This window comes from Anoplophora glabripennis, unplaced genomic scaffold, assembly GCF_000390285.2.
Source record: "Anoplophora glabripennis isolate ALB-LARVAE unplaced genomic scaffold, Agla_2.0 scaffold22, whole genome shotgun sequence".
In the NCBI taxonomy this organism is placed as follows: Eukaryota; Metazoa; Arthropoda; class Insecta; order Coleoptera; family Cerambycidae; genus Anoplophora; species Anoplophora glabripennis.
Window position 1 is genome coordinate 1,248,566 of NW_019416298.1, and position 27,945 is coordinate 1,276,510.

The following is a 27,945-nucleotide window of genomic DNA, read 5'->3' on the forward strand; positions in this document are numbered from 1 at the left end:
ATTTAAAATCTCGATCAATCATTCATTAAGAAGCAAAGCTGTTTTGATACAGGAATTATCCGTTTTCTCATCAAAGTAGTTATCAAAAATGAGCAGTCTTGATAATATAATAATAAATGTGCACAAGATCACAGAAGATGGAATGGTAGTAACATCTATAAGGCACGAACTGGACCCGAATACCAAGGAACTCATCTCTAGAACTTATTTCACTCCGGAAAATGTAAGTTTTAACGATAATAACGACGATAAATTACACTTAAACTACCAGCGCTTCGAAGTCGACGAGGAAGTTATAAAATGTTTGAAACTGGAAGACGTCCAAATAGTTCAATCCCCAGATTCTTCAGAAGCAGCGCTTGATAAAAAGCCCGTTCTTAACATCCCAACAATGATCAGGTGCCAAAACTGTGAAACGAATTTCCCGACGAAATATCAGTACCAGCGACACCAGTGCGAATTTAATGCTGAGAGAGTTGTCCTCAAGGCCGACGCAGACGTCAAGGACATCGACAAGGGTGTTCGTGTTAAATATGTTTGCACTGTCTGCGACAAGCAGTTCGTCAGCAAGAACAATTTGGAACGCCACCAGGCCGGTCACGAGAATACCCAGGATAACATCTGTGAGCACTGTAATAAACAGTTCGTTAGTGAGAACAGGCTTAGAATCCACAAGGAAAATCATTGCAAGAAGTCTGGAGACATCTCGAAATTTTATAGAAGCGACGTAACCGTGTGGAAGTGCAGAAAATGCCACGAAGTGTTTTCCTCGACGGTTACAGCGAATTACCACGTAGCTATTTGCACTGAAATAATAGAATTTGACGCCGATTCCGAAGAGAACAAGGAACTGAGCTTCTTGCAGGAAGAAATAAAGAGTTTCGCCTCGCTGATCACGAACGGCGAGTCGAGCAAGGATAATTCCTCAGTCCACGTCGACGATAAGAACATCGAGAAGATCCTGACGGAGATCCTGCTCCAATGCGAGTTCTGTAACAGGACCTACGCTGAAAAAAACTTGCTCCTGATGCACCAACGGAAGCACACCACCGGGAAGAACTACGAATGCGTCAACTGCAACCTGGTGTTCGATTCCTACGCTGTCGCCGCTCAGCACTGGATGAAGAAATGCTCCGAATACGTGAGCCTCTTTTACCTGCCGAAGTTGACCTACTGTGAGTACTGCGACAGGACCTTCAAGTCCCACGAGCTGCTCTACACGCACAAAATCAAAAAGAAGCACTACACCCCTAAGCTGCACATCCCCAACACTTCCGATCATGAGAAAAAGGAGACCGATACCAAGGAGAAGGCTCTGGACAACAAGCAGATCCTCAACAAGTTGATCGAGGACGTGCTGAAGACTTTAGACGTGCCTGTGAACAAGATCAACAACGTCAGTCCGTCAACCATCAACGAGGACAGCAACAAGGAAAACGTCGAACCGGAGAAGTTGATCGATCTGAGTAAAGTGAAGACTGAGGTCCCGGAAGCCAGTTGCGGTGCAGTTTCCCAACAGGAAGCTCCGGAGAAGAAGAAGAGGGGCAGGAAGCGCAAATGGCCCAAGAATCAGTCGTTGAAGTTGAAGAAGTTCTGCGCGGAGGTCGACGACGGTTTCAAGTATCAGTGTGAACGGTGCATTAAGGTTTTCGGGACTATCGTCGACCTGGAAACGCATAGGGAGAAGGAACACGCCGCCAGTTTCACTTGCGAGGAGTGCGGACAGGTAAAACATTGTTTCTTCCAATTTAGTTTTAGGAAGTATTTATTTTTACTTAATTTTACAACGAGTAGTTACAATTTTTCAACCTGCATCCAAATTTCCAAATTTTTTATATTAAAAATGTTCTTTTATAAAATATTTGTCGTTGAGGGTACATTGTACAATAATAACATAATATAGTAATAACATTTATTCAATATAAATAACAATTTCTAATATACCTATAGTCCAGACGGTATCTATTTCAAATAGTCCATATTTGGGTGAATCATATATCCATGGAGATTTTTGGCTTTCAAATATCACTATAAATGAAAATTTTTCTATGCTCATAAAAAAAAACGTGGACTTAACTTTTGGCGGCACAATATGTTCAAAAAATTCGATAAATGTCATATTTTTCTTCCTATTTAATTATGTCTTTTCAAGAGTTGATTTTATGAGACGAAAATGGAAGAAGAAACAAATTTTTTAATATCACAGCTTCTAGAGGAAGAACAATTAGCGTATTTTCAAATGCCTATTGTTAATAATTATTGGTGTTTCAACAGTCCGATAATTATTTATCTTTGAACTTCCTTTAATTACACCACCACACAAAAAAAAGTTGTCTGAAATGTACATGCGACATATGATTTCCGATGTATTTTCGCCCACTGAACACGAATCCGGAGTCAGAATTGCTCCATCACCCTTCAATTTTCAGCAAAACGCTGAAGAATCTTCTGAAAAATGAAAATTTACTTTTTTCGCATATACATTTCAGGCAACTTTTTTTTTGTGTGGTGGTGTTATATCAACTTTATTTTTTTATTGTATCAAAGGTAAGTGCATAAACTTATATACTGTTTATCAAAGATCAAAAACAAATTTATTTAAATATTCTAAAATTGTTTAAACAACAATTATTTTCAAAATATGTCGAAAATTAGTAATATAATGAGTTAATTTCTCATTTGCTTATATTTTAAACAATAAATAATATTTGAATCACAAAAGAAATGATTAAATTAATAAATTAATTATAAAAAATCATAAACTCTTAAAACCTGCTTTAAAAAATTGATTTGATTGAATATTCACAAAGTTATTCTAATTGTTTATAAGTACAAAAATTCGACCAATGTTTAAACAAGCGCCAGAGCTCTCCTAATTGACGGATCCGAATTTTTTAAAAAGCGTTTGAAAGCTTGAAAGCCCTTCTATATGTGGTTAAATTGTCAAGTATCTAAGGGCCTTGGTTTTTGCTGTGCAAAATTTTGAAAATTTGCAATTTTTTTTTCAAAATCTGAATTGCAAAATTATTATGCAAAATCTATAGAACCGATTTTGATGAAATTTGGTGTGATGATTCTACATAACACGAAGTTTCCTTGAGCCAAGTATGAAGGTCCTATAACCAATTTAAAGACCCCAAAAAAATTCCCTAAAAAGTAATGTTTTTTAACCCCATTTTTGGCGATTTTTTCGATTTTTACAATAATAATCATGATTCATTCGATTTGTAACAAGTCATATTTTGTAAAAAAATTAATTACAAACATATTTTTCTCTTCCATTTTGGCCTAAAATAAACTCTTGAAAAGATACATAATTAAATAGGAAGAAAAATATGATATTTTTTATTTTTTTTTTTACGTATTGTGCCGCCAAAAGTTAAGCCCACGTTATTTTTTATGCGCATAGAAAAATTTTCATTTCTAGTGATATTTAAAATATAATAGATTAATGTAACGACATTACAAAAAAATTGTGAAACGTTACTGGTTAAGTTAACGGGAAATGAAATAATTCAGAATAAAATTATAAATAAATCACCCTTACCAGGACCAAATATGTAAAAACCGCTTGAAAATAAAAAAAAATGCGCCTAAACAAACTTGAAATACTTACCTACCTACTCAAATTTTTAGGACGTATCATCGTACATTAAAAGAGCACGAAAATCAACCAAAATTCTTCGAGTTGGGTTTAGAATCCCACCACAAGGACCAAAGTAGGCCAAAGGCTAAGGCCGAAAAAACGATTCTTTATACAAAAAACACCCTGTATTTTCTTCCCCACAGAAACATTTCTCTGATAACATTTATTCAGCAGCTGATTGATCAGAAACAGTATTTATTTTTGACTTGTTGTTTGTCGAAGAGATTTTTTATTTTGACTCGTGATATACAAGGTGTTATTTAAATACGTGACCAAACTTCAGGGGGTGATTCTTCGAGTAATTTTAAGTTTGGTGTCAAACTTTTTAAAAAAATTGTTTTTTTTGTTAAAATTTTAATAAAATAATAATCCTTTAGCCGATTTTGTTGAAATCTGGCACTGTTATTTATGGTAGAAAGGGGATAAATTAGACCTAACTATTTTAAAATTATTAAATCCAGTGACGTCCCCTTAATAACCAATATTTTTGACAAAAAAAATGTGCGCTACTGACATTTTAAAAACTTTTGTAATTTTATTCGCATTAAGCAACTACAAATACAAATTGAATTGAATTTTTTTCGTATCTTGTTGGAAAAAAAATAAAAATCACTTTATTGCGTGTTCATGGACAATAAATGTCTTGTCCTCTACATCTAATCATAGACCTTATAAATTATAGACGGGCCTTAGAAAGAGAGGTCAATCGCGCTGATGTGTGCAAGAGATGAAGCTAGTGCAGGCAAGTACTGGCAAAACAAAGAGTAAAAGAGTTCTTAAATTTGTGTGTGTGTGATTTAGTGTATGTGAAATATTTATGAAAACTAAATATAATGGAATTCTGTTCAGCGATCAATTGCGCAAAGAGACGTTTAAATGGAGAAAAAAATAAATTTCAAGGTAGGATAGAGGTTATGATGGTTTATGTTTATATTTTCGCATCTTTCTGAAAATAACGATCCAGTTGTTTCTGATGATAACTTATTAGATTTTATTATTATTATTCCCTCATCCTCAAAATGAGATGCCATTTTAACGTCAAAATTTTGCCTGCTTAAAATGTGTCACTCTTCGAATTATTTTTTAACATCAAACTGAATATAAATAAACAGTTTCAACTGAACTGTGCTTGTAATGTGATTCAGCAAAAATTCTCTTTTAATAATATGTTGAAGGAAGGAAGAATCGATATAGGTAATTTGAATTTATGCGAAGCAAGAAAATATGAACTTTTGAAACAACTACGTCAGAAGAGTCAGGAAAATATATCTAGAAATACGAAATTAAGTGTAGCGCGCTAGTTTTGTGAACTTCTTAGCGCGCACTTACTAGCTCTTCTCTCTCGCGCACGTCTGTGCGATTGCCGTTTATATTGGCAAAATGACAGTTGGGCTAGTCCAGTTTTTTATAAGGTTTATGCATCTACTGCACATACTTCAAAAATTTCGATATTTCAAACAGTACGTTTTGGAAAAATGAAAATGATGAAGAAAACATGAAGTTTGTTATCTCTATCGTGCTATGGCTGAACCATGTATTAGAAAAAAAAACGCATTTTAAGATAATTGACATTAAAAAATAACTGCTTATCAAAAGAACCATTCAATATATTAATCTAAATCTTTAATAGATGTTTCTCAGCATGTCACTCTATATATCTTCTAATGTACCATTGACTTCTTACAGGGGTTTGCTATACCACGGCGATCTGGGTATGTGCTTGTATGCATAAAATGTAGTATCCTAGAAGTCTTTAAAAGTCTTCTATGATACACACAACCCACCTCGAGTTTTTTATCATTTCAAAATGTAGAGTGGTGGCCTTGTTTCACTCTGGTACGAATTTATTTTTCAGGTTCTCCACAGCGCCAAAGCGCTCCTTATCCACAGTCGCGCCCACAAGAGTTTAAAACCTTACGTTTGCGAAACCTGCGGTAGGAGTTATTCCCAAACTTCCCACCTGTGGCAGCACATGCGGTTTCACCAAGGTGAGACCGGTCTTCAGTTTGTCGCTCATCACCAGAGTTTAATTTAAATTTTGATGGATCCAATAACAATCTCTTGATATTTTTAAAATTTAGGCATCAAGCCCTTCGCCTGCCCCCACGAAGGCTGCGAGGCGAGGTACACCATAAGGCCGGACTTGAAGGACCACATCCGCAAGGTGCACACCAGGGAACGGCCTTTCCGGTGCACAGTGTGCGACAAGTGTTTCCTGACGGGGTCGGTTTACTACCAGCACCGTTTGATACACACCAACGACAGGAGATACGGATGCGACGTAAGTTTTCGTGTATTTGTCGAGTTCTTTGATAACCTCGTGCAAAATGATATGACTCTTGTTCTCTTTGAGTTGGTTACAGGATTTTACGGATGACTTGTTCAAGGTCATGATTCTTTATTCCCTTTAAACATGTGTATACCGTATAAAAACGCGGTACTCCTTACTTGATTTGTATTTTAACTTCCTAAGGTCATTGATTTTGACCTTTACTGATACGACATTAACATTTTGGTGGTTTTGTGTCGAAAACCACGATATCCAATAGAGGGTTTGCTGGTTAAACCTGCTGGGTAGCATTAAAAATAAATGTATTTTTTTGGGATCTAGCTTTGCCCCAAGAGATTTTTCAGGGCCGACGCCTTGAACAACCACAGGAGGATCCACACGGACGAGAGACCCTATCCCTGTCAGGTGTGCGGGAGAGAGTTTAGGCAGAAGGGAGACCGGAACAAGCACCTGCGTACCCAACATCCCGACGCTATTATACTGTAAGATTTGAAAGAACCGGGAATTAGATCTCTTAGTAGTATTCTAGTATTGGTTTATCGATAAATTTGATAATTTGTCGAATTAGTTGCTTTTAGTTTTTAAAATACAGGGTGTTTTAGAATTTTAGACGCGTGCCGTTGTCTTGATTTTCATAGTTTTACATAATTTGTTGATAATTTGCGTAGAAACTTGCACGATTTCTACCAAAAACAGAAAATGTATAAACGTTTATCGTTTTTGTTGGATTTTCTTGTTTGCTGAACTCGGTTTGTAATTTTTCATTGTTCTATATCAGATTAATAAATTAATATTTCTCGTTATAATATGCATTTCAATGACCATTATGACAGCTGTCGTACTGGGTATTTTTATGACTTAATGATATTTTTATTATATAACTCGGTTTTTGTGTTAGGTCCGTCTAATATTTCGATGCATGTGGTCGATAGTGAACAATCTCGATTATTTTAGCAGAAAGCTATTATTATTTTAAAGCCGTCTATTGTGTCGTCAAAACAGTAAAAGAAGAATGCTGATATAGGAATCCTAACCTCAACCATATAAAATTTTTCAGTAAGGCCCATATACAGTTTATTAGTTCTTTTGACCATCTGCTAGACCCTTTCCTGTGACATTTTATATCATAACTTTTTTGAGATTAGGACATACTTTTTGATAAGCTCAATAGGACTTAAAAACAATCGAACAATAAAGGAAACCCAAGAACAAGAACTGATATGACACAGCAGGTAAATTTATTAACGTGATAAAGGTTGACGACGTTATTTGATTTGTAATACCAATGACGTCACCCAACGGCCAGATGCGTGGCGCCATCTATTGCACGTTACGAGTAATACGTGCGCCACCTACGATCACGATATCATTAACTCCAAAATTTAAAAGTACGGCGGCAATCTTTTTTTTGTAAATTCTGTAAACGCAGAAAATCGGTTTTAATAAAATCACTTCTCGAAATGTTCATTGCGTTTAATAAAAATATATTATTAACAATACAGCTCTTATCACAATACGATTATTAGCGCTAAAGGACTGTCAACACTATATTGGAGTAATTCATTTAAAAAACCATGAAACTACTAATTATTTAACATCTCTGAGCTTTCCATATAGTGTTGATAGTGAAAATCAACAAATTATTTCAACACATTGTGGTCCACATATAATGAGCATTTGCAATTTTTTTTATACGAATATTTTGCGGTAATTTAAAATTCTACACTGAGAGAACACGATCACGTAAAAATATCTTGAGAAAAATGTGTTATGTTTCATTCTAGCTCTTTCATTTTTATTATACTCATAATGTTTAATATGCAGGCACTGGTAGTGTTTATTTTTTCGATGTTATTTTTTTTTAGTTCGACTCAGTACAGAAGTACAAAACATATACACACTTTCAATTACTTTTACCTAAGAAATATTACTGCAACATCAACTTGAATTGTACAACGGTGATTTAAGTGATTTATGTGGAATTTAATTGTTCAAAACAAATTAATTTAAGTTGTTACACGTGTTACACGGAGTGTGAAGTGGATTTTTGTAACATCAATATATACATATTTATTTGGAACAAAGACTTCTAGAGGTAAGTAAACTTATTTTTTGAGATTTATAGAACACAAAAACTATAACGCAAACAACTAATAACTGAATTTTAACATCATCTATTGGCCTTTGTTGCAATAATTTACACTTCGGAAATTCAGTACTTTTATACAGGAAGTCCACAAACTTGGAAAACATTTTTTTTGGGAATAAAATTTTTTTCTAACACTCACCGCATACTACGAAAAAACATTTTCGGAATCGCTGACTCCATCGATAGCTGGGCAGTGCAATTAACTCACATTGTCATTCATTCATTTGTTACTATATCGATAGGCCATTTATGTGTGATTATTTGCATTTCTTTAAGCAAACGTAAAAACGCAGAAAAATAAATGACTTCAATTAAACGTCTCCTCAACAATTTTGCTTGAAACTCAAACAATAAGACGCACCTCTGTAATTAAAACTGCAGTAAAAGTGACGATAATCTAAAACAGCTAACAATTTTCCAATTTAGTACACAAAAACGGGACAAAAAATGGCACGGCGCGCTATCTACGGCTACACTGTTCCAGAGGTTCCCAATAAGTTTTCACAATTTATGCACTGCTTGCACTGTTTTGCAATACCAAATGTTTTGATTACACAGAAACACAAAAATGTTCGGTAGACTAAATCCCCTATAGGTCAAGATTTTTTTCTAACCTCAAAACAAAGGTTGAAATAACAAAAAAATCTGTATCTATCTTTGTCATTTCTCCAGTAGGTATTTTAAAGAGCCGAGTATAAATTTGACATCGAAATCGAATAATGGTCACTTCCTAACCTCAAAAAATTCAGGGCGATCGAGTTTTCGTATATATCGATTTGACAGAGTCCCTACAAACTGAACCTTCAAACTCTCTAACCCAAGAACCGGGCGACAGTGAATCTCACACCCGATTTTTTTGAGGTTAGAAAGTGGTCAATACTCGATCTGATCAGATCTAGTGTGTCACATTTGTACCAGCATTTTTAAAAACGTATCATAGGAGTGTCACGTCCTGATTTCCACACAATTTTAACGTATCGAATACTTTCACGCAAGTTTCAAGGTTAGATTGAAATTCTAACCTATACGTACTTGGTGATCTATTCTCATTAACTTACCACACGCTCGGTTGTTTCTTGTGAAGACAGCTACAGAGCTCTTTATTAGAAAGCACCAGTTGCTATTTCGGTACATTTTTTGAGGTTAGAAAAAGGTTCTAACGTGACGTCAAAATACATAGATGTCTGGTCTACCAAACATGATTTTTTTTTCTTCTGTGCGTGTGTTATTGAAAATGTTTGTTGGTCTTAAATTGTCTCCAAGTTTATAAACATCCTGTATTCATAAATATAAACACCTAGACAATACTAAATAAATTAAGTAATTGATAAAAAGGGGAAATAACCCCGTCATATTCGAGCACTTTGTCAGGTACAAAGCCCATAAATACAGGGTGTCCCAGAAATTTTCAGATCTATCGGATCAGTGTGATTCCTGATGGGACACCCTGTATACGAGATGATGTCGCCAGAAATGTAAGAACCACATTGTCGCTTATTTATTATGACCAAAATTTTAATTTTACTTTGAGCTACAAGTAACTGACAATTTCGACTACTTTATTAACATCTAATTTGTTTCTAGCCGCTGAAAAATAAATTAAATAAAAAACCAAAATGACCCGTAATTTTTGGTAAATACACGTCCATTGGCACATATTCCTTATGACCTAGCATTTGCCATCAAAATTTTTCAACCACCTTGTAAACTGGAATGTGAAATATTGAAATTTTTGACACAATACTGTAATAAAAATTAGACTTTTAAGGTTATGTTATGTTGTATGCGACGTGCTGCCATCTTAACCTAAATAAACCCTGAGATTAAACCGTATATTTTCGAGTACGTTAAACTTGCGTCACATCTTCGTTTTTATTGCGGCTCTTACAATCATTGTCCTCGAAAGTTACTTTCTTCAGTTTGTGAGATTTCATCAGAGCCTCGTCGACCTAAAAATAAAACTATTAGATTTAATAATATGCGTCGTTTACAAATAAAGAAAGGGCAAAAATGTATTACGGTTATGCGATATCGTCTACAGACTTTGGTACTTTAGGGGTGGCGATGGCGTTATTTTCTTTATTATGGTTTTCTTGGAAAGTGACTTTCTTCCTGGATGGTCGAAATTGGAATACCGTGTCCTATAAAAAATTGCGAAAATTAGGGACGTTGTGGGAACAGGGCGCGCAACCTTTTTTAAAACGAGGAAAATCTTTTTTTTTCCGGTTGTTTGTGAACGTACTTGAGACTGACTAACATGCGAGCTGTCATCGTAGTGGTGTTCACCGACTAACTGTATTCTCCTCATTCCCCTGAAGGACTCCATTAGGGCTTGGTTGAAGGGATCCTAGAAATTGTCGAGAATATTTATGTTAATGCAAGTGAGGAAGTGCAAAATATCAAAATATAGGTCCCTGAAATGTTAGCGCACATAAACACACTTGCAATACCATGATATCACGTCAAAGGGTCAAGGTCAATTGTACACTGTTCAGGGAAGTCTGCGTACTGAGATAGTACCTAGGGCACATTGTTTTAAGGACGATCGGGTGCTACGACAAAATGCAGCCAATTTCGTATTATCGAGATATATTATTTTTGCAATGCAAAATCAAATTCTGTGAATTATTTTCGAATTATTTGTCGATTTGTTTTTTTTTCTCTTTTTTCCAACACAGTTCAAAAACTATTCATTTTAGAGGAAAATTGAAAAGGAGAAAAAGATTCGTTGTTAAATTTTACACATTATACTATTTCAAATAAAAAAATACAACATAGTTATTACAAATATAGCAAAAAAAAAACAAAAAAAAAAATACAATATATTTGCGAATTTTTTAAAAAGTACTTATATCGTAGATAGGATCTTCATACTTAGCCAAAAAAATCTTTTTGATATAATAAAACATCACACCAATTTTCGTTAAAATCGGTCAGATAGTTTTCGAGTAATAATTTTGCAATCCAGATTTTTGAAAAAATATTGAAATTTTTGCAAATTTAACTGAGCCTAAATTAAGATCTCTAGATACTTGAAAAGGACCAGAAAAATTGAAATCCGTTAATTAGGAGAGCCGTGGTAATTGTTTAAAGATATGCGTAATTTTTGCGTATCTAGAAGTCTTAATTTAGACTCGATTAAATTTGCAAAAATTTCATTTTTTTTTACCAAAAATCTGGATTGCAAAATTATTACTCGAAAACTATTTGACCGATTTTAACGAAAATTGGTGTGATGTTTTATTATATCAAAAAGATTTTTTTGGTCAAGATGAATATAAGTATGTACTTTTAAAAAAATCTCAAAAATATTGCTATTTTTTTCACTTTTTTTTTTGTTGTTTTTGCTATATTTGCAATAATTATGTTGTACGTTTTTATTTGAAAATGGTATATCATGTGTAAAATTTAATTACGAATCTTTTTCTCCTCTTCAATTTTTCTCTAAAATGAATAGTTTTGGAACTGTGCTGAAAAAAAAGAGAAAAAAATGGAATTTTTTCCAATTCTTCACTATTTGTTTAATAATAAGTTTAGCACACGTTCTGAAGCGCGTGCATAGTGAAAAAGTAGATTACCGCACATTTCACAGAAATAAATTATCAAACATGAAATAATAAACGGGAAGGAGTAACGGCAACAGCGCAATAGAGTTACAATGACGATAGGTGGCGGGAAATTTAAATAAACGTTTCGATACACAAATTAGTCATTAGAAATTTAACGAGAAATTGTGATTTCAGATGAAATATGGTTTTTGAAATCTTTTTTTATTTATATAGTAAATCAATTCGTGATCACAGTTTGTAGATAATCTGAAATACGTAAAAGTTCTTTGCAAAAAGAGCAATGCATGTTTTGTCCCATGTACTCTAGCCGATTAATTGATGCCCTCGAATGGTATGCGGAGGTTCTGGTTCCACAATCTTCTCTTCAACAGCTTTTTTCCTGCTTTTGCTATTTTCTCGGCATACTTGTGCGCCGTTGCCAAGTTTCTGTTGCAACTGTTGGCATTTATTTACGCATATTGGGTAAAAAATAATAATTGAGAAATCCCCCGCGAAACACCCGATCTTCCTTAACAAAAATCTCAGAACGTTTTGTTCTTTAACGAAAAAAAAAAATGTACTTACATCGTATCCCAGCGAGTGGCGTCTCTTGGACGAAACGTTTACCATAATTAGATCAAAGTCCGCTATACAGAGAACTCTGAAAATCATCAGCAACGCCTGTAAGGTCCACATTATGAGTTCGGTGGACAACGAGGTGAGGCAAAGGTGGTACGACTGATACAAATTGAAAAGTCCGAATCCCGCTTCATCCGTTAGATAGTTTATTTTTTTCGTACAACTGGAATTTTGAAACCAGCACTTAGTTAGGAAAATAGAAATAATTTATTAACAAGCTGACTTTCCACAACTTGTTTTTTAATTTCAAAATTTTTTTTTCGACATTTGAAATATTCATTGTAAAACAGTAAAAACTTTTGAAAAATTTTATTTTTTTTTTCAAAATTTAGATTTTTTTTCTATATTTAATGAGTATTTAACGCGAAATTGTGAGAAAAATAACGCAAACAAAATTTGTTTCATCTTAATCATTAATTGATGTTTAAGGAACAATAAATCTGCTCCTTTAATTTTTTAAGAAACTTTAATAAACCAGGAAAATTAGCGAAAAAAAAGAGAAACTCGAAAAAATTCCTATCCGCGTGATTATTGTAAAATTGTCTAAAGGAACATAATACAAGACATCTCTCTCTCGTGATACAAAAAATTTTATTAGCTAACTTTTCTATTTAAACAAATAAGTGAGGAAAACAGTTTTTTCACTTTGCAGGGAAAACCATCAATTTTAGCGAAAAGTGAGTCGCAGACAGCTTGTAGGGAATAAAATTATCTACAAAATCGGTTAATAAACAAAAAAGTTATTGCAAAAAACAAGAAAAGTGCCCATTTTTTAATTTGTTTATAACTATCGCATTTATTGTAAAAATTTTATAAAACCTATGACAAGTTGAGGGTTTTGTCATACTTCAAAAGTGTGCTAAAAGTGGACGCTGTAGGCGCAATAGTTTTCGCATAATTCAATTTGTTTATAACGGAGGCTTTAAAAGTTATGAACTTTAAGCCTCTGTACAGGCGTTAATTTTCAACCAAACATGATTCTGAAAATGTCATTGTAATCTTAAAGACGTAATTAAGCGACCTATTAAAAAATATCACCGTTTTTTTTACATTAACATTCTCAAATTGTGCATTAAAAACAGTGCGTTTTTCGCTTATAAACAATTTGAATAAAATTGTTGCTATTTATGCCACCTCACGGAAAATAGATGCAATGGATAGCTGGCAAAAATATACAAATTTAAAAATAAAGCACCCTCTACGACCAACAGGAGCCAAGATAAAAATTTGTTTTTAAATCGTATCGCCATTGTTTATAAACATTAACACTTCAATTTTTTGCAAAATAAAGTTTACGACGTAAACTACGATTTCCCGTGAATTGCATTGAAAAATGTGGAAAATTAACGACTCACTCAAGTTCAAATTGATGCGCGCTGTAAAATTTTGCAATATCTCGGCTTCTATTCATCGTAGAAACTTTTTTTTTAAAACTGGGGTAGCTCGACGAAAAAGTAACAATGGGCATATTTACGAACCCTAGAAAAAATGCATCTTTTATACTGATTTTTTTTTAATTTACAAAAATGTCACAAAAGTTATTGTTAAACGAAATATTAATTAAAATTTCAATTTTGGAATTATTTTACAATTATTAATTAAATAAATGAAGTTATCGTTCATTTATTTATGTCTTGTATTATGTTCCTTTAGACAATTTTACAATAATCTCGCGGACATTAGCTGATGAGATATCGATGATAAAAAAAAGGTCACATCTCTCAATAGTCGACATCTCAGTGAGAAATATTCGTATAGAAAATAAAAAAAAAACAAACCGAAGCTGATGAATCAGGCTAAATGGCATTGATTAAGCCAGAAAAAAAATTCTCAGCCCATGTGCAGTTTTGAAGAAAAAAAGTAAAATTTCCTGTCAGTATGACAGACACATTGAAAGTCGAACGCTTAAATGAAATAGACCATTACAGCAGCCGTACTGGATATTTTTATTACCCCTAAGGCCGTCCACAAAGAAACTGAAATTTTGTTTAAATTCTTAGTAATCTCACGTAAATGTCGAGCTCTACTCATCGACATCGAATGAACAGAAGGACAACCATGGGCGGTTTATTAGCACTTTGTGACACACTCATTGAAACAATTATACAGGGTGTCCAAAATAACGTGTACAACGGAAGACCACAGATTCGTGCACTCAAAATAGGCACCTATATCCGAAATCGCTTCGTTGGGCCGCTAGATGGCTTCAAAGTTCGCGAAAATTTTTGAATTTTGTAAATAACTCGATTACGTATTATTCGATATTATGATTATTTTTGGGGTGTGGACTTTTGCTTTCAATCTACAAATTTCGATGTTATACAGAGTGTTTTTTAAAACTCACAATTCCTACAAAATTGATGTATGGTGTTAAAGAGATTTTGGATATGGGTGAATTAGTCTAAATTTGCCTATTTTGAGTCCACGAATCTGTGGTCTTCCGTTGTACACGTTATTCTGGGACACCCTGTATAATCTAAACCAATAATTACCTGCTTGATCCCGTGTACGTCTCAAACTCTGCGCATAATTGCTCCATTCCATTATAGAAAAAACTTACCACGATGGCGTTTATTATTATCATTAATAAACTGAACACCAAAAAGGGGTACACATATATCCATTGTTGCGGGAAGCTGTAATATAAATGCATGCCCATAGATGACAACAAACTAAAATGTTTATCTAATATATTCTTGATGAAAATGAAGCCTTAATCGGCTAGATCAAAGCGGTAGTAGTTCGCTCAATTGCCTTGTTGCAGTGAGTCTGTGTGTGGCAGCACAAGCGCACTACGGGATTTTTGACAGGTTCTTGAAATATCGCGGTTTGAACTTGCACAGGTCGTATGGGTAGTTGCTAAAGAGCAAATTACATTGCTGCGACTAGAGGGTTATGTAATTCAACAATTAGCAATTTGGCTGGGTTGAGAAAAAAATTGTTCATTGGTCAGGTCAGAAAAATATATTTTTAAATTCGTGAAAAAATGTCAGCAATTTCTTTCTATAAAAATCGTTGTCATAAAGTAAAAATTGAAAGTTATATGAAAACAACATACCCAAAAATAGGGCAATTTTTCAGTCATTTTTTGATCCTTAAAATTAATAAAATCGTCAAAATTCTTTCATAGCATGGTAACACAACACTCTTTACGAAGGAAATAAACTAAAAATCATTACTGTAGGGTCATACGCTGAGAAGATTTAGCCAATTTCCGAGAGCGCCATATTTTCAAAAAATCGATCGCAGGCTATACTTACAGTAAATAGCAAGTACGGGAACGTAAACGTAAATGAGTTACAGAAGAAGAAAAAAAAGATCTTTTTAGAAGCTACACCTTTCTCAATTAAAATTTTTCGATCGGAGCTATAGTTTTTTAGTTATTTTGAGAAAAACAGTTTTTTGCAACTTTGCGAATGTTTTTGGCCATGTTCGCCATTTTGGATCGAGTTTAAAGAATAAGAAACTCAATTTAAAATTTAATTTCCTATGCGGCCATATTTTTTTTTGTCCAGGTAATAATTCCTGCAAATTTAACATTAGGCCGTCACAGAATGCTTGGACTTTCAACTTTGAGAAGATTCATACAGCGTTTGATGAGGTGAAAAACAATATGGAGAACTACAATTGCGAACGAGAACTTCGACAGAGGATTGAGTTATGCATTGCACAAGGCGATGATCACATTGAGCAGCTTTAATAATTACACTGTCATTACGATTATATTAAAAACAACCACATTTTTTCCTCTAGTCGCAACAATGTAATTTACTGTTAAAAACGATTAGACCAGGAAAATTAGCGAAAAAAAAAGAGAAACTCGAAAAAATTCCTATCCGCGATATTATTGTAAAATTGTCTAAAGGAACATAATACAAGACATTTCTCATCTTGTGAGTCAAAAAATGCTACCCCAGTTTAAAAAAAAAGAAGTTTCTACGATGGATAGAAGCCGAGATATTGCAAAATTTTACAGTGCGCATCAATTTGAACTTTTCTCGCGCGCGCGACTCGCTTGGACGAGCTTCCCCCACCACCACACCGGACATTTCACTAAGCAAGTACCTTCTCTTTAAAGGGCTCGTGAGTCGCTAATTATCCAAATTTTTCAATGCAATTCACGGGAAATCGTAGTTTACGTCGTAAACTCCATTTTGCGAAAAATTCAAGTCTTAATGTTTATAAACAATTGCGCTACGATCAAAAGAAAAATTCTTATCTTGGCTCCTGTTGGTCGTAGAGGGTGTTTTTTTAAATTTGTACTTTTTTGCCAGCTATCCATTGAATCTATTTTCAGTGAGGTAGCATAGATAGCAACAATTTTATTCAAATTGTTTATAAGCGGAAAACGCACGTTTTTTTTATTGCACAATTTGTGAATGTTAATGACAAAAAACGGTGATATTTTTTAATAGGTCGCTTAATTACGTCTTTAAGATTACAATGACGCTTTCAGAATCATGTATGCTTGAAAATTAACGCCTGTACAGAGGCTTAAAGTTCATAACTTTTGGAGCCTCCGTTATAAGCAAATTGAATTGTGCGAAAACTATTGCACCTACAGCGCCCACTTTTGGCACACTTTTGAAGTATGACAAAACCCTCAGCTTGTCATAGGTTTTATAAAATTTTAACAATAAATGCGATAGTTATAAACAAATTAAGAAATGGGCACTTTACTTGTTTTTTGCTATAACTTTTTTGTTTATTATCCAATTTTAATTTAACAACTCTCATTTTGTAGATAATTTTAATCCCTACAAGCTATCTGTGAGTCAGTTTTCGCTAAAATTGATGGTTTTCTCTGCAAAGTGAAAAAACTGTTTTCCTCACTTATTTGTTTAAATGGAAAAGTTAGCTATTAAAATTATTTGACTCACGAGATGAGAGATGTCTTGTATTATGTTCCTTTACAATAATCTCGCGGATAGGAATTTTTTCGAGTAAAAATTTTATTTGCCTGGTGCATGTAGATGTGATCTAGCTGATTATGACTCTAAGGAAATTATAATAAATGACACATGAGAGTGCAGCTTTATAATTTTACCATAAATTCACTCACAGTTCTGAAGAGTAGCCTTTCCCACCCCTGCCACAAATCATGACGATAATTGCAGAAAAAGTTCCCAAAACCAGCGTCGCTAACGGAAAGAATAGGACCGTGTTACACACACTCTTAGATCCAAAAACGGTGTAAGCGAAATCCACCATGATCTTGGCCTTTAAAGTAGAATTTACGATCCAGTATTCGTTGTTTATGATCTCGTAACTGGGCACTTCGGTTGGGGTAACTTTAGTGGTCGTCTTCACCACTGCCTGGGTGGTGGTTAAGGCGACGGTTGTGTACTCGGTGACGGTGGTGGTCTCGTCGTCGTCTCGAAGAGATTCGTCAGTGGTCGAGGTAGATATATCGGTCTTATTTTCCATGTCTTGGACAATAGCAGGGTGGTACTGGATGTTATCCAAGCGGATAGTAGGCTTGGCGTACAGTATGCAAGTGTAGCTGAATGATTCGAAGATGTCGTTGAAGGTGACCGCCGCAACGAAGGACATCACCACTATCAGGATGAATAGGAGCGCGTGAAGAACTAGGAAAGGAATAACAGAGATGATATGGGTGTACCAGAAATTTCCCAGAATAATAGTACAAAATTTTAACTATACAGGGGCCAAATATAAGGTTTTTTTTTGTTATATAAATGTGGGGTGTTAGGGTAGCCATTGTCCAGCTACAGCGTGTCTAAAATTTAAAAAAAAATCAATTTTTAATTTGTAAACCGCTTGAGATAATTCAACCAAATTCGGTGTACATATTCAGTATGACAGTAGGTATGAAAAAAAATACCAACGTTATATATCACCCTGTATAATATTACAAATAAAATAGGTCATCATATGCGCCATTGTACTGTCTTCATTTTTTGTTTCTTTTCCAAACCCATTAACAACAAAATTGATTTATTTGATCAAGTGCATTTTTAGTTAGTACTTTAATTACTTAAACATATCTTAGGAAGGCCTTGCAAAACAATAATAATAAGAAGCCGTCATCTTATTTAATATTGTGTATTGTCCAATTAAGCTTATTTTTAAAAATATTAAGTTTTAATAATGGCTTATGCATGTTGAAATGCTGAAATGGCCAATTAGTCCAACTAAATTACACTTGGAGAAAAAAAATTGTTACCTGGACTTTTATAAGTGGAAATGGTAAAGGGGCTTATAATAAATGAAAAAAAATAAAATAAATGCGTGAGCAGGGGCGGCGCAGGGTTGATTTGAGGGGTTTACTGGCGAAATTTGACGTCAAACAAAAAAGTATTCAATACAAAAGTTGTAGATCCTGCAAAAATCTACAACTTTTGTAGAGGTCACTTTTTAACATAACCTCAAAATTTCCGAGAAAAATGCGAAAAACGAAAAAAAAATTTTGATTTTTCGTTTTTTATTTCTTATTTCCGCAAAAATAATTTAATTTTAACGAAACTTGATGAAAGTATACGTTTCTAATAATAATCACAATTTTTCTTAGATAAAAAAATCAAGAAATTTCCGAGATATTCATTTTTTTCCGGTTTGAAACACTTTTTTTTCAAAGAAAAATTCTACTTACAAAAATCATCGTATTTTTTTCGTTTCGACATATACTTTATACTTTAAATGATACCTAAAAACCATTTTAATCGATTACAATAGTAATATCATCTAATTCAGAATTAAAAATGACAAGACTTTGTCACAAAAATAGCAGCGACATATTTAAAAAATTAATCTGATGATGGCCCCTTGAAGACGAAACGTCGGATTGCAAAAATGTTGACACCATTGGATAGAGCGAAAAAAGTGGCAATGTATGCAATTTATTTTAAAATTCGTTTTCAAATAAAGCCAGAAAAAAAAATAAAACGATTTTGCAAAATTTCGGGTTTTCAGATTTCGCGTCAACAGTAAACTTTGCAGTTAATACTGTATTGCTGAACTCTCAAATCATCCAAAGATAATTTATCATATGTGCATTTGTACAAAAATAGTTTTGGGTCAAACAATGACACAGTTTCTTTTTAATTTTTTTCTGTAAAATTGAATGGTGTAATCAGTTTATGAATGTTTTTAATTTAAACAAATTATCAACAATTACTGAAAAATTCATTAAGTATTTTTTTATTTTTTTTTTGCATTTTTGAGCATGTTTTTGAACTGTGATTACAGATTTTTTTATTTCACCAACAAGTATATGTCAAAACGAAAAAAATGATTACCGGCAGAACTCTGTACGATTATTTTTCTAAGTAGAATTTTTCTTTGAAAAAAAAAGTGTTTCAAACCGGAAAAATAAATATCTCGGAGACTTGATTTTTTTATCTAAAAAAAATTATTTTTGCGGAAATGAGGAAAAAAAACGAAAAATCAGAAAAAAAACTGTTTTACGCATTTTTCTCGGAAATTTTGAGGTTATCTTAAAAAGTGACCTCTACAAAAGTTCTGTCCTAAAGCCCCACATTTATATAACAAGAGAATCCTTATTTCTGGCCACAGAATACACCCTGTATTCAATATTTAAATATATTCAAAATTATTTTTGTCTCAAAGGTTTGTTTAATTTCAAGGATATTAAACTGAAGGCAAAAATAGTTTAAGATAATGTGACTGTAAAGTGGTTATCAATTTCCTTTAAGCGAGATTATGTTTCACACATACATAATTCTTCCAATACTCTGTCCTTTATAGAAATCGACATTCTTTCAAAGGTTTCATAATATGAGTAAGTTTATCGACATTCCGATAAAAATAGGCAATAACATTAGGTAAATGCGAATTACCGATCCTATTTCAAAACATCGCAATAAAAAAATATTACCTAAATTTATTAGATTTTCTCAGCATGTGTATTGTGTATTTTACGTTTATAATTTTTATAATCGTTAAAACGAGGCTGAAATTTTGCCAAGGTAAATAATCATTTATTTATTGCGGACATTCGTTCTCCGCATGTGTTTTCCAATATTTATTGGTGTGTTCTTGCCAATCTTGCCAATACCAATTAATATTATTTTCGCGTAATGAAATTTTCATATCCACCACTATCAGGGCGTTCCGATATTCAGGATACAAAAAAGCGTTTTTCCCCAATAAGTCACTCAACGAAAACGCTTTGTCCAATTTAACTGGACTTTTTGTAAATGACTATTGGTAAAAATGCAAGAGAGTAATAATTGTGTTCCTATGGCTGTTGTTGAAGAAGCTCAAGATAAACTGCTACTGCCAGTGAAATTCAGGGAACATTACGAAAAACTGTTCGTCGAATTTAAAGAATGAAGGAAAAAAAGAAGAGTAATGACAATAAATGAAGAAGTCATGCTGGCGTATGTTTTAAATTTGAAGTAAAAATATGCAATTTCATCTATGTGGTCGAAGTATTCGATGTTGAAGGGTCTACAAAAATATAAATATTGGAAAATATAACAAGTTTACTGCTTATTTGAAGAGTGAATCGAAAGGATACAAAGCAAAAAAGGCCATCTGTAACTTGTGCAAATTCTTCACAAACTTCGGCAGATGTTATGCGTTCTGAAAATGTTGACAGCAATGCTACAAGAGTTGTTATTAACGGAAAGGAAGTTAAATGTGATAAAACAAAAAACGAAATGTCTATTACTTAATAACTAAATAAATTAAATTTGTTTTATTACAGGTTTATTATTTTTTCATTACCCTACTAGTGAAATAAAGTTACTTTATTCCAGAGGTGGATAAAGTATCACTTTAGATGGTGTGGATAAAAGTCCGATTATAAGGTGACTGTGGATAAACTACACAAGAGGAAAAAATAAGAATTTGCGTGAGTGATTATCATAAATTAGCATACATTCCTTTTCTCTGATATGAAGCTTTTATTTGTTCTAGTTACAACTGAATTATATCGCTTAAGTTATTACTTATTATTTCAATAGTTACGTATCCGATTTATTTTCAAAAAATATAAGGGAAATATAATAAAAAAACAGAGAAAGCGAGCGTGACATTAAAATCAATATGACATCACTTCAAACGTCAATGACATAACTGTCAACAAAGTTGCGGCTCGAGGTAACGCGGTTTTACCTGTTTATAAAGCATGATTATTCGCGGGAAGCCCCTCATTTCAACCACACAAAGTAAACCACTAACCTTTCCACATAGGGTTGACGTCCGAAGATCTCTTTTCCACCATCTGAAAATACCTCCTGAAGTGCACTGGCATCGCGAGTAATTGTTATCGCGTGTGCTTCGAGAGGTTTCATTAGAGGAAACTGAAAACGTTGATCGAATCAACAAAAATAAATATTACAACATTTCAGGCCAGGCAGGGATATTTGTTTATATGGCGCGGCGGTTGAGTTGCGGCACGCCCAGGCGTCGACAGCTGCAACCAGCAGAACAAATACAGTCGTCCTGGCGACTGTTTGTAGCACCGTTGCTTAGCGCTAACAAAGGACATCTTTATGAGCGGAAAATTTTCCGCCTGTTGTGATTGTATTAGAGATGGAATGCTTATCGGAAAATAAGACATGTCTGCTTTGCTCTACAGATATGTGGGTAATCAGTGGCGGCGCGTGAACATTGATTGAATGTGTTCTGCTCAAGAACATTTAAATAAAGGGGACTATGCGTGTCACAGTCTATCTCATATGTTGGGTGAAGCTAGACAAGGGGAAAGCAGAGGGCTTTATTTTCATCCAACTGATGCGCGCGATTACATCTCCAATGTCGTACATTTTGGATGGGTCAAAATAAAATATTTTATAGTATTTTTATAATAAATATATATAATATTTTTATAACTTCTTGGAATCCCAACAACTGTAACCATTTCTTTCTTGTTGCACCATCCCCAAGCATCCTAAAAACGTTCACATTTCACTTTTAGAATACTGAGGCAAATTTTCAGCGAGACATAAAAATATATTCCCAAAGGAGAACATCAAATGGTTGAATGAATGCAACTTTCAGTCGATTGCATCTTCAGTATTTTTATGTATAAGTAAACCACCACCATATTTTTGCTGTTGTATTTATTCAGTTTTTATTAAAAGGTTTTTGTCGTAGAGGAAAATGAAAATGAATGATTAAAATTTGTAATGTTGGGTATAAGGGATAACATTGAAATACCTATAAATATATTAAATATAAATAACGTCTAATAACTTATTTGTGGTGCTGCATTTTCCTTTGATTTTAATGGCCAAACGTGGTTCATATGATTGTTTTCTTACTATTTCAGCAAAAATTTTAAAAAAATACCAAGTCAGTTTTATAAAATTTTACCGTTATTCAAATAAAAGTTACCCACACGCACGACAATGGCCACAGTTGCATATACATTCCAAAGTCACCTTCAAGCACGCTTACCTGTGGAAGGATAGCTGATGTGGATGTTTATAATCCAATTTCTTACAAATTCTGCACTGTCTAACCATATTCACACCTTAAAAGTTTATCCAAAATACATGTATAAACACTAATCACGTTTCACTTACTAAAATCACAACTATTTTCTAACAAGAGACGCCATATTCTGCCAACCACGGCAGAACGAACGAGGAACACGCTACAAATTAATGCGTAGTTGCCAAGTCTTCAAACATGGCAAATATGAAAAATAGTTTAATATGTACAGAAGTTAACAATATTGTATGCATAACTTAATAATACTATCCTATAATAATAATTTTCACAATTGTGATGAAAATTGTGATAAAAATATTAAGTACATTTCCAGTATAATTATACAGCTGACAACAATGATACAATTAGACTGTGAATAGACCAGGCTTCATCGAGAAATGTAAATAAATAAGTCCCCTTTATTTAAATGTCCTTGGTTCTGCTTAGGTTTGTTACATTTGTTGAATTGAATTCCGGGATATTAAGTGCCCGGAGTCTCTAAATGGCGCCGCAGGCGAAAAATTTTAAAATTTTCAAGGTCACGCGCTTTCCTGGCAATTCTGAATTTCAAGGAACAATGCATTTATAAAAAAAAACAGATTTTCACAAGAATGATTTTTGAAATTGATACCTTTTTGAAATATCTATTCACGAATTACCTACTGACGGTATAAATAAATTGGAATAAACTAAATATATTTTATTAAATTATTGAATACTGTTTATAAACAAAAAAATCGTTTGTGAAATTTGCCAACGATTCAACGAATTTTAATTTTCCTCGCCGTGTTATGATTTTTTCTTTATCGTTTTTTATATACAGGGTGTATCTTAAGTGATGACTTTAATTTCAAGGGGTGATTCCTTGTCATATTTTAAGCAAAAAAGTGCATATGAACATCGGTCCGCAAGTGCTTCGTTACCGAGATACAGGGTGTCAAAGTTGGGAAAATAAATCGCATTTTCTTAAATATCTTTCGACTGATTCGAAATAATTTAATGAAATTTCATACACGGGGGTTTTTTGGAATGACAAATTCAAAGCTGTGGTCAATTTAGGTGTATTTTTTTGAGGGCGCCACCGGCAACGATTTCGGCCTCTTTAATCCATCGCAACTTTTTTCTGCTACCCTGTATGCCATTTTGGACTAGAATAATCGATTCTCCTACCTTATCTGATTAAAAAAGATTTTAAAGATATGTTTTTTTGTTGAATACAAAAATTCCTGTGATAACAAAATTCCGATGATATTTGGCATTAAAAGTGACAAGATACTGCCAGTTGACTATCTTTTAGTGTGCAGTTAACTATGAATAACGTTGAACAAGCTCAAATACATTTCATTTATGGGCTAGCAGATGGAAATGCTGCACAAGCCCGTCGAATTTACCAGGAACGATTTCCCAATAGACCACTTCCATCAGAAAGAACTTTCATAAGGCTCCACTGTGCGAAACTGGATCTTTAAATGCTCACGCTGAACGTATTGGTAGACCGAGAACAATAATGACACCACAACTAGAAGAAGCAATCCTACAAGAAGTGGAAGCTAATCCGTCAAGTAGTACGCGAAGATTATCTGAACAGTTTAACATAAGTCATCAAAGTGTTTGGAGGGTTTTGCACACAAATTTACTTTATCCGTACCACATTCAACGCGTGCAACCACTGTTGCCAAGAGATTTTCCTGCACGGTTAGATTATTGTCGATGGTTTCTCCAAAAAACTGCGCAGAATCCCAAGTTTACGTCTAAAATTATGTTCACAGATGAGGCAACTTTTTCACGGGATGCCGTCATAAACTTCCACAATAATCATTTTTGGAACTAGGAAAATCCCCATGTTATTGGAGAACGTGGATTTCAGCAGCAGTTTTCGGTGAATGTGTGGGCCCAAGTTATTGGTGATCATGTCATCGGACCGCATTTTCTTCCTCCTCGACTGAATGGTGAGACTTACAGACAGTTTCTAGCTGAAACATTGCCTGGTCTGTTAGAAGATGTACTACTAGCAACCAGAAATGACATGTGGTTTATGCACGACGGGGCACCTGCTCATTTCAGTCTTGATGCTCGCCAACATCTTAATGACACTTTTGCTCAGCGATGGATAGGTCGGGGAGGACCTCAGCCGTGGCCAGCATGATCTCCAGACCTAAATCCTCTGGACTATTCCTTTTGGGGACATCTGAAGTCGCTTGTTTATGCAACGTCAGTTGTAGATGAAAATGATTTAAGAAACAGAATTGTACATTCTTGTAATGTCATACGCAACACTCCAGGAATTTATGAAATTTAATCACTTTTCAGCCCTTAAAAATCCTTAAAAACTACCCTTCCATGGCCAAAAAAATAGAAAAAAAAACAGTTTTTAACACTATAAAATATTCTTTTGGTACATTCACAATATATGCATTTCTTTTGTTATTCATTAGAAAGCTTACGACTCATTACAAAGTTGCAACCCTTAAAAACCATCCCTTATAATAAAATAAACAAAAAAATATTAATGAAAGCTTGAGATGTTTTAATGGTATGAATATGTTGAATTATAAACTTTTTATATATTGCCACTTTTCAGCCACCCAAAAAACCCTTATGGAAGACCTACCCCTCAGAAAAAACCCTACCCCTTATAGAAAAATTTCCTAAAAATTATATATGAGTGATAATTAATTTTTTTAAATTTTATCCATTATTATTATTAAAATACTTACTCAAATCAGTACACAAGTCTTCCAAAATACACAAAGATGATGGTAATTTACACGCTCCGAAAATTTTACCGAAAAAAATGCGATTAATTTTTTTACCGTAACTTTTGTAATTTTAAAGTTATAAATTTACTCAAAAAACCATTTTGTAGGGAATTTAAAGCACTCTAAGTTCTGCGATTTGCAGTTTTTTTGACCCCATCGTTTAGGCGCAAATAACTCAAAAAGTATTGACTGTACAAAAAAATCTTATAGAACATTTTTTGCTTAGAATTCGTTCCTCTATCGAATCGTAAGGTTATTTTTAATAAAATAATATATCACATTGTTTTTTTTCTCTTACTTAATTTTATTGTAAATACAATTTTTAAGTTCTGATATTATTATTAATAATATATTTTTTTAATTTACGGTTATAGTAGGGCAATCGGCGAAGATCTCCATAATAAAAAGTGACGTGGAAATTTATTCCTAGTTATTATTTGAGAACGGATTTTAATAAAATATCCAAATAGTTGCGTATTATTTTTTATAAAATCTGAATGAAAATCCTACTCGTGAACATCAGTTTTTCTATAATATTGTAAATGCAACTAACGATGCATTTAGTCGGTTGACCTTAAAAATTCTAAAATTTTTGCCTGCGTCATTTTTTTTGTCTTTCTTGACCACTTAGTAAAAAAGCCACGTGTCTCACCTATTCACAATGTCACGAGCCGCCACTGGGATAGACTAACCACATCAAAACCGGTATTAAAATTATTTAAAGACTTTTTCCAATAGATGTTTATTATTTTTAATGTATGAATCAGAATGTCCAAATAGAAATTTTATAATTTCGAGTAAACACTGCCAACTTATTACGAGTAGAATTAATAGAACTAACAAGTATTAGTCTTAAAGACTAACCGTCATGACTAATTAAAAAACTAAACACGTGGAACGATGAAACAGGCGATATGTAAACAAGCGCGGAAGAAAAACAACATTTAATTAATTACCTACGCAATTCTGCGACAATTGACCGTTATAAAATCAAATAGTCGCGTGTCAGAGCGATGCACGAAGGGATGAGCGAGAACATAATTTTTTTGTTCCTTGCGTGTATCAAGCCGGTTTGAATGAAATAAAACAGAAAAGTGTTATTAGTATTAGTCCCCAAATAATAAATTATACAGCGTGTTCGCTATAATAAAACGCTTTAGCTAATAATAATAATAAGTTTTTTAAAATAGAAATTTAGTAAAATCCGCAAATATTGTTAAATAAAAAAAGAACAATTTACATATATTGGTCATATTCAACGCTTCTGACACTGTCGGTTTAAAAAAATAAAATAAAATTGTGTGAATTAGCTGAAAACTTTTAAAACCGAGCAAAAAATACGAAAATTTGCAATACAATAAATATTTCTTCATGTTATTGATAATTTAGTTTAAAATTGTTATACTAACTAGATTATTGTACTCGTATTTGGTTAAAGAAGTACATCCAGAAGGCTTCTCTGTATAAAAAAAAATTATTAAATCGTGCGCCTCAAAAAAAATCGACTGCTATCTCAATAGACCAACTGTATATACATACAATAAAGACATTTAACCATTAACATAATACGTAAAAAACAAAAGAAGCTCAAATATCTCTTGTTGAATATACTCTAAACAGAAACATATTTATAAATTATAATTGCTTCAAAATTGCAAATTCTAGTCATGTTCTAAGCTCTATAAAAATTCATTCAATTTTAAATTTACAAAAAAAATTAAATTAATATTTTATTTCAGATATAATTTTATTAATTTCAATAATTATTATTGTAATATTAATTATTTTTTTCTAAATTCTGAAGAAAGATGACATTTGCATTTGCACTTGCTCTTCCTAAAAATATATTAATACATATTTTTTTACTTATATTATAAATTTATTAATAGTATATTAAACATGTTTAGAAAAGTAAAGTTTCACTAAACGAATATCTCACTCGTACTCAAAAGCTATATGAGTTTAGTTAAACTGCCTTTCTTACGAAATTTGTTTATACTATTTTTTCCCATTTTGTGCACGTTTATATAATAACAATTAAGTTTCATTTTTGTAAGTCGAACTGATTCTAAGTTACATATTAATTATAAAAATGAGTCTTGCTACTGTAAACAATTTAGAAAATTGTGCTAAAACATATTTAATGTCGCTCGAGAACTGTCTCCGAGCTTACTTCCTTTAAAATCCAAGGAAAAATACGAAAAGATACATATATGAAATATTTTGTAATTGGAGAATGATACAAAATCATAATCAGATCTAATATAGTATCAAAAAACGCACTAAGAACTGATGAAAGTGTAATGTTAGTGTATTTTTTTGAGAAGGTACGTTATTTTTTATACATATTTTAGTGTTTTTCACCCAATTTTCTTCGATATTTTATGATTTTTCAATCCTTCGATAGTATCTGGTCCGTTTACATACACTTTGCTTTTTAAATAACACTACAAAAAGAAATCTAGTGGGATTAAGTCAGGGGAACGTGG

The 27,945-nt window shown here is 33.1% G+C and overlaps 2 protein-coding genes across 3 annotated transcripts; one reads left to right on the top strand and one right to left on the bottom strand.

The window, feature by feature from the left end:
• Positions 1 to 88: 88 nt before the first annotated feature.
• On the top strand, positions 89 to 6,422 carry LOC108917255 (zinc finger protein 208). The gene is made up of 4 exons (XM_018723761.1): positions 89 to 1,726; positions 5,502 to 5,634; positions 5,728 to 5,927; positions 6,258 to 6,422. Exons 1-4 carry the CDS (start codon positions 89 to 91, stop codon positions 6,420 to 6,422), a joined length of 2,136 nt encoding a protein of 711 aa, XP_018579277.1.
• A 972-nt stretch (positions 6,423 to 7,394) lies between these two features.
• LOC108917321 lies at positions 7,395 to 26,188 on the bottom strand. Of its 2 annotated transcripts, XM_018723868.1 has the most exons (6): positions 26,109 to 26,188; positions 21,441 to 21,562; positions 17,335 to 17,860; positions 14,765 to 14,908; positions 12,219 to 12,435; positions 7,395 to 10,034 (listed from the first exon to the last, which is right to left on the bottom strand). In XM_018723868.1, exons 2-6 carry the CDS (start codon positions 21,511 to 21,513, stop codon positions 9,933 to 9,935), a joined length of 1,062 nt encoding a protein of 353 aa, XP_018579384.1. In that variant the 5' UTR covers positions 21,514 to 21,562; positions 26,109 to 26,188; the 3' UTR covers positions 7,395 to 9,932. The 2 variants fall into 2 exon arrangements, with proteins under 2 accessions (XP_018579384.1, XP_018579385.1); XM_018723869.1 differs by lacking the exons at positions 14,765 to 14,908; positions 26,109 to 26,188 and having other exon boundaries at positions 21,441 to 21,586.
• Between the last annotated feature and the right edge of the window lie 1,757 nt (positions 26,189 to 27,945).

Excerpts from the sequence above, each read along its gene's own strand:
- LOC108917255 (XM_018723761.1), top strand. The coding sequence starts at position 89 with ATGAGCAGTCTTGATAATATAATAATAAATGTGCACAAGATCACAGAA. Across the intron at positions 5,635-5,727 it reads GCACATGCGGTTTCACCAAG|GCATCAAGCCCTTCGCCTGC; the intron begins GTGAGACCGGTC and ends TTTAAAATTTAG. Across the intron at positions 5,928-6,257 it reads ACAGGAGATACGGATGCGAC|CTTTGCCCCAAGAGATTTTT; the intron begins GTAAGTTTTCGT and ends TTTGGGATCTAG.
- LOC108917321 (XM_018723868.1), bottom strand. The coding sequence starts at position 21,513 with ATGCCAGTGCACTTCAGGAGGTATTTTCAGATGGTGGAAAAGAGATCT. Across the intron at positions 14,909-17,334 it reads AAAGGCTACTCTTCAGAACT|CTTCCCGCAACAATGGATAT; the intron begins GTGAGTGAATTT and ends TTTATATTACAG. Across the intron at positions 12,436-14,764 it reads ACGTACACGGGATCAAGCAG|TTGTACGAAAAAAATAAACT; the intron begins GTAATTATTGGT and ends TCAAAATTCCAG.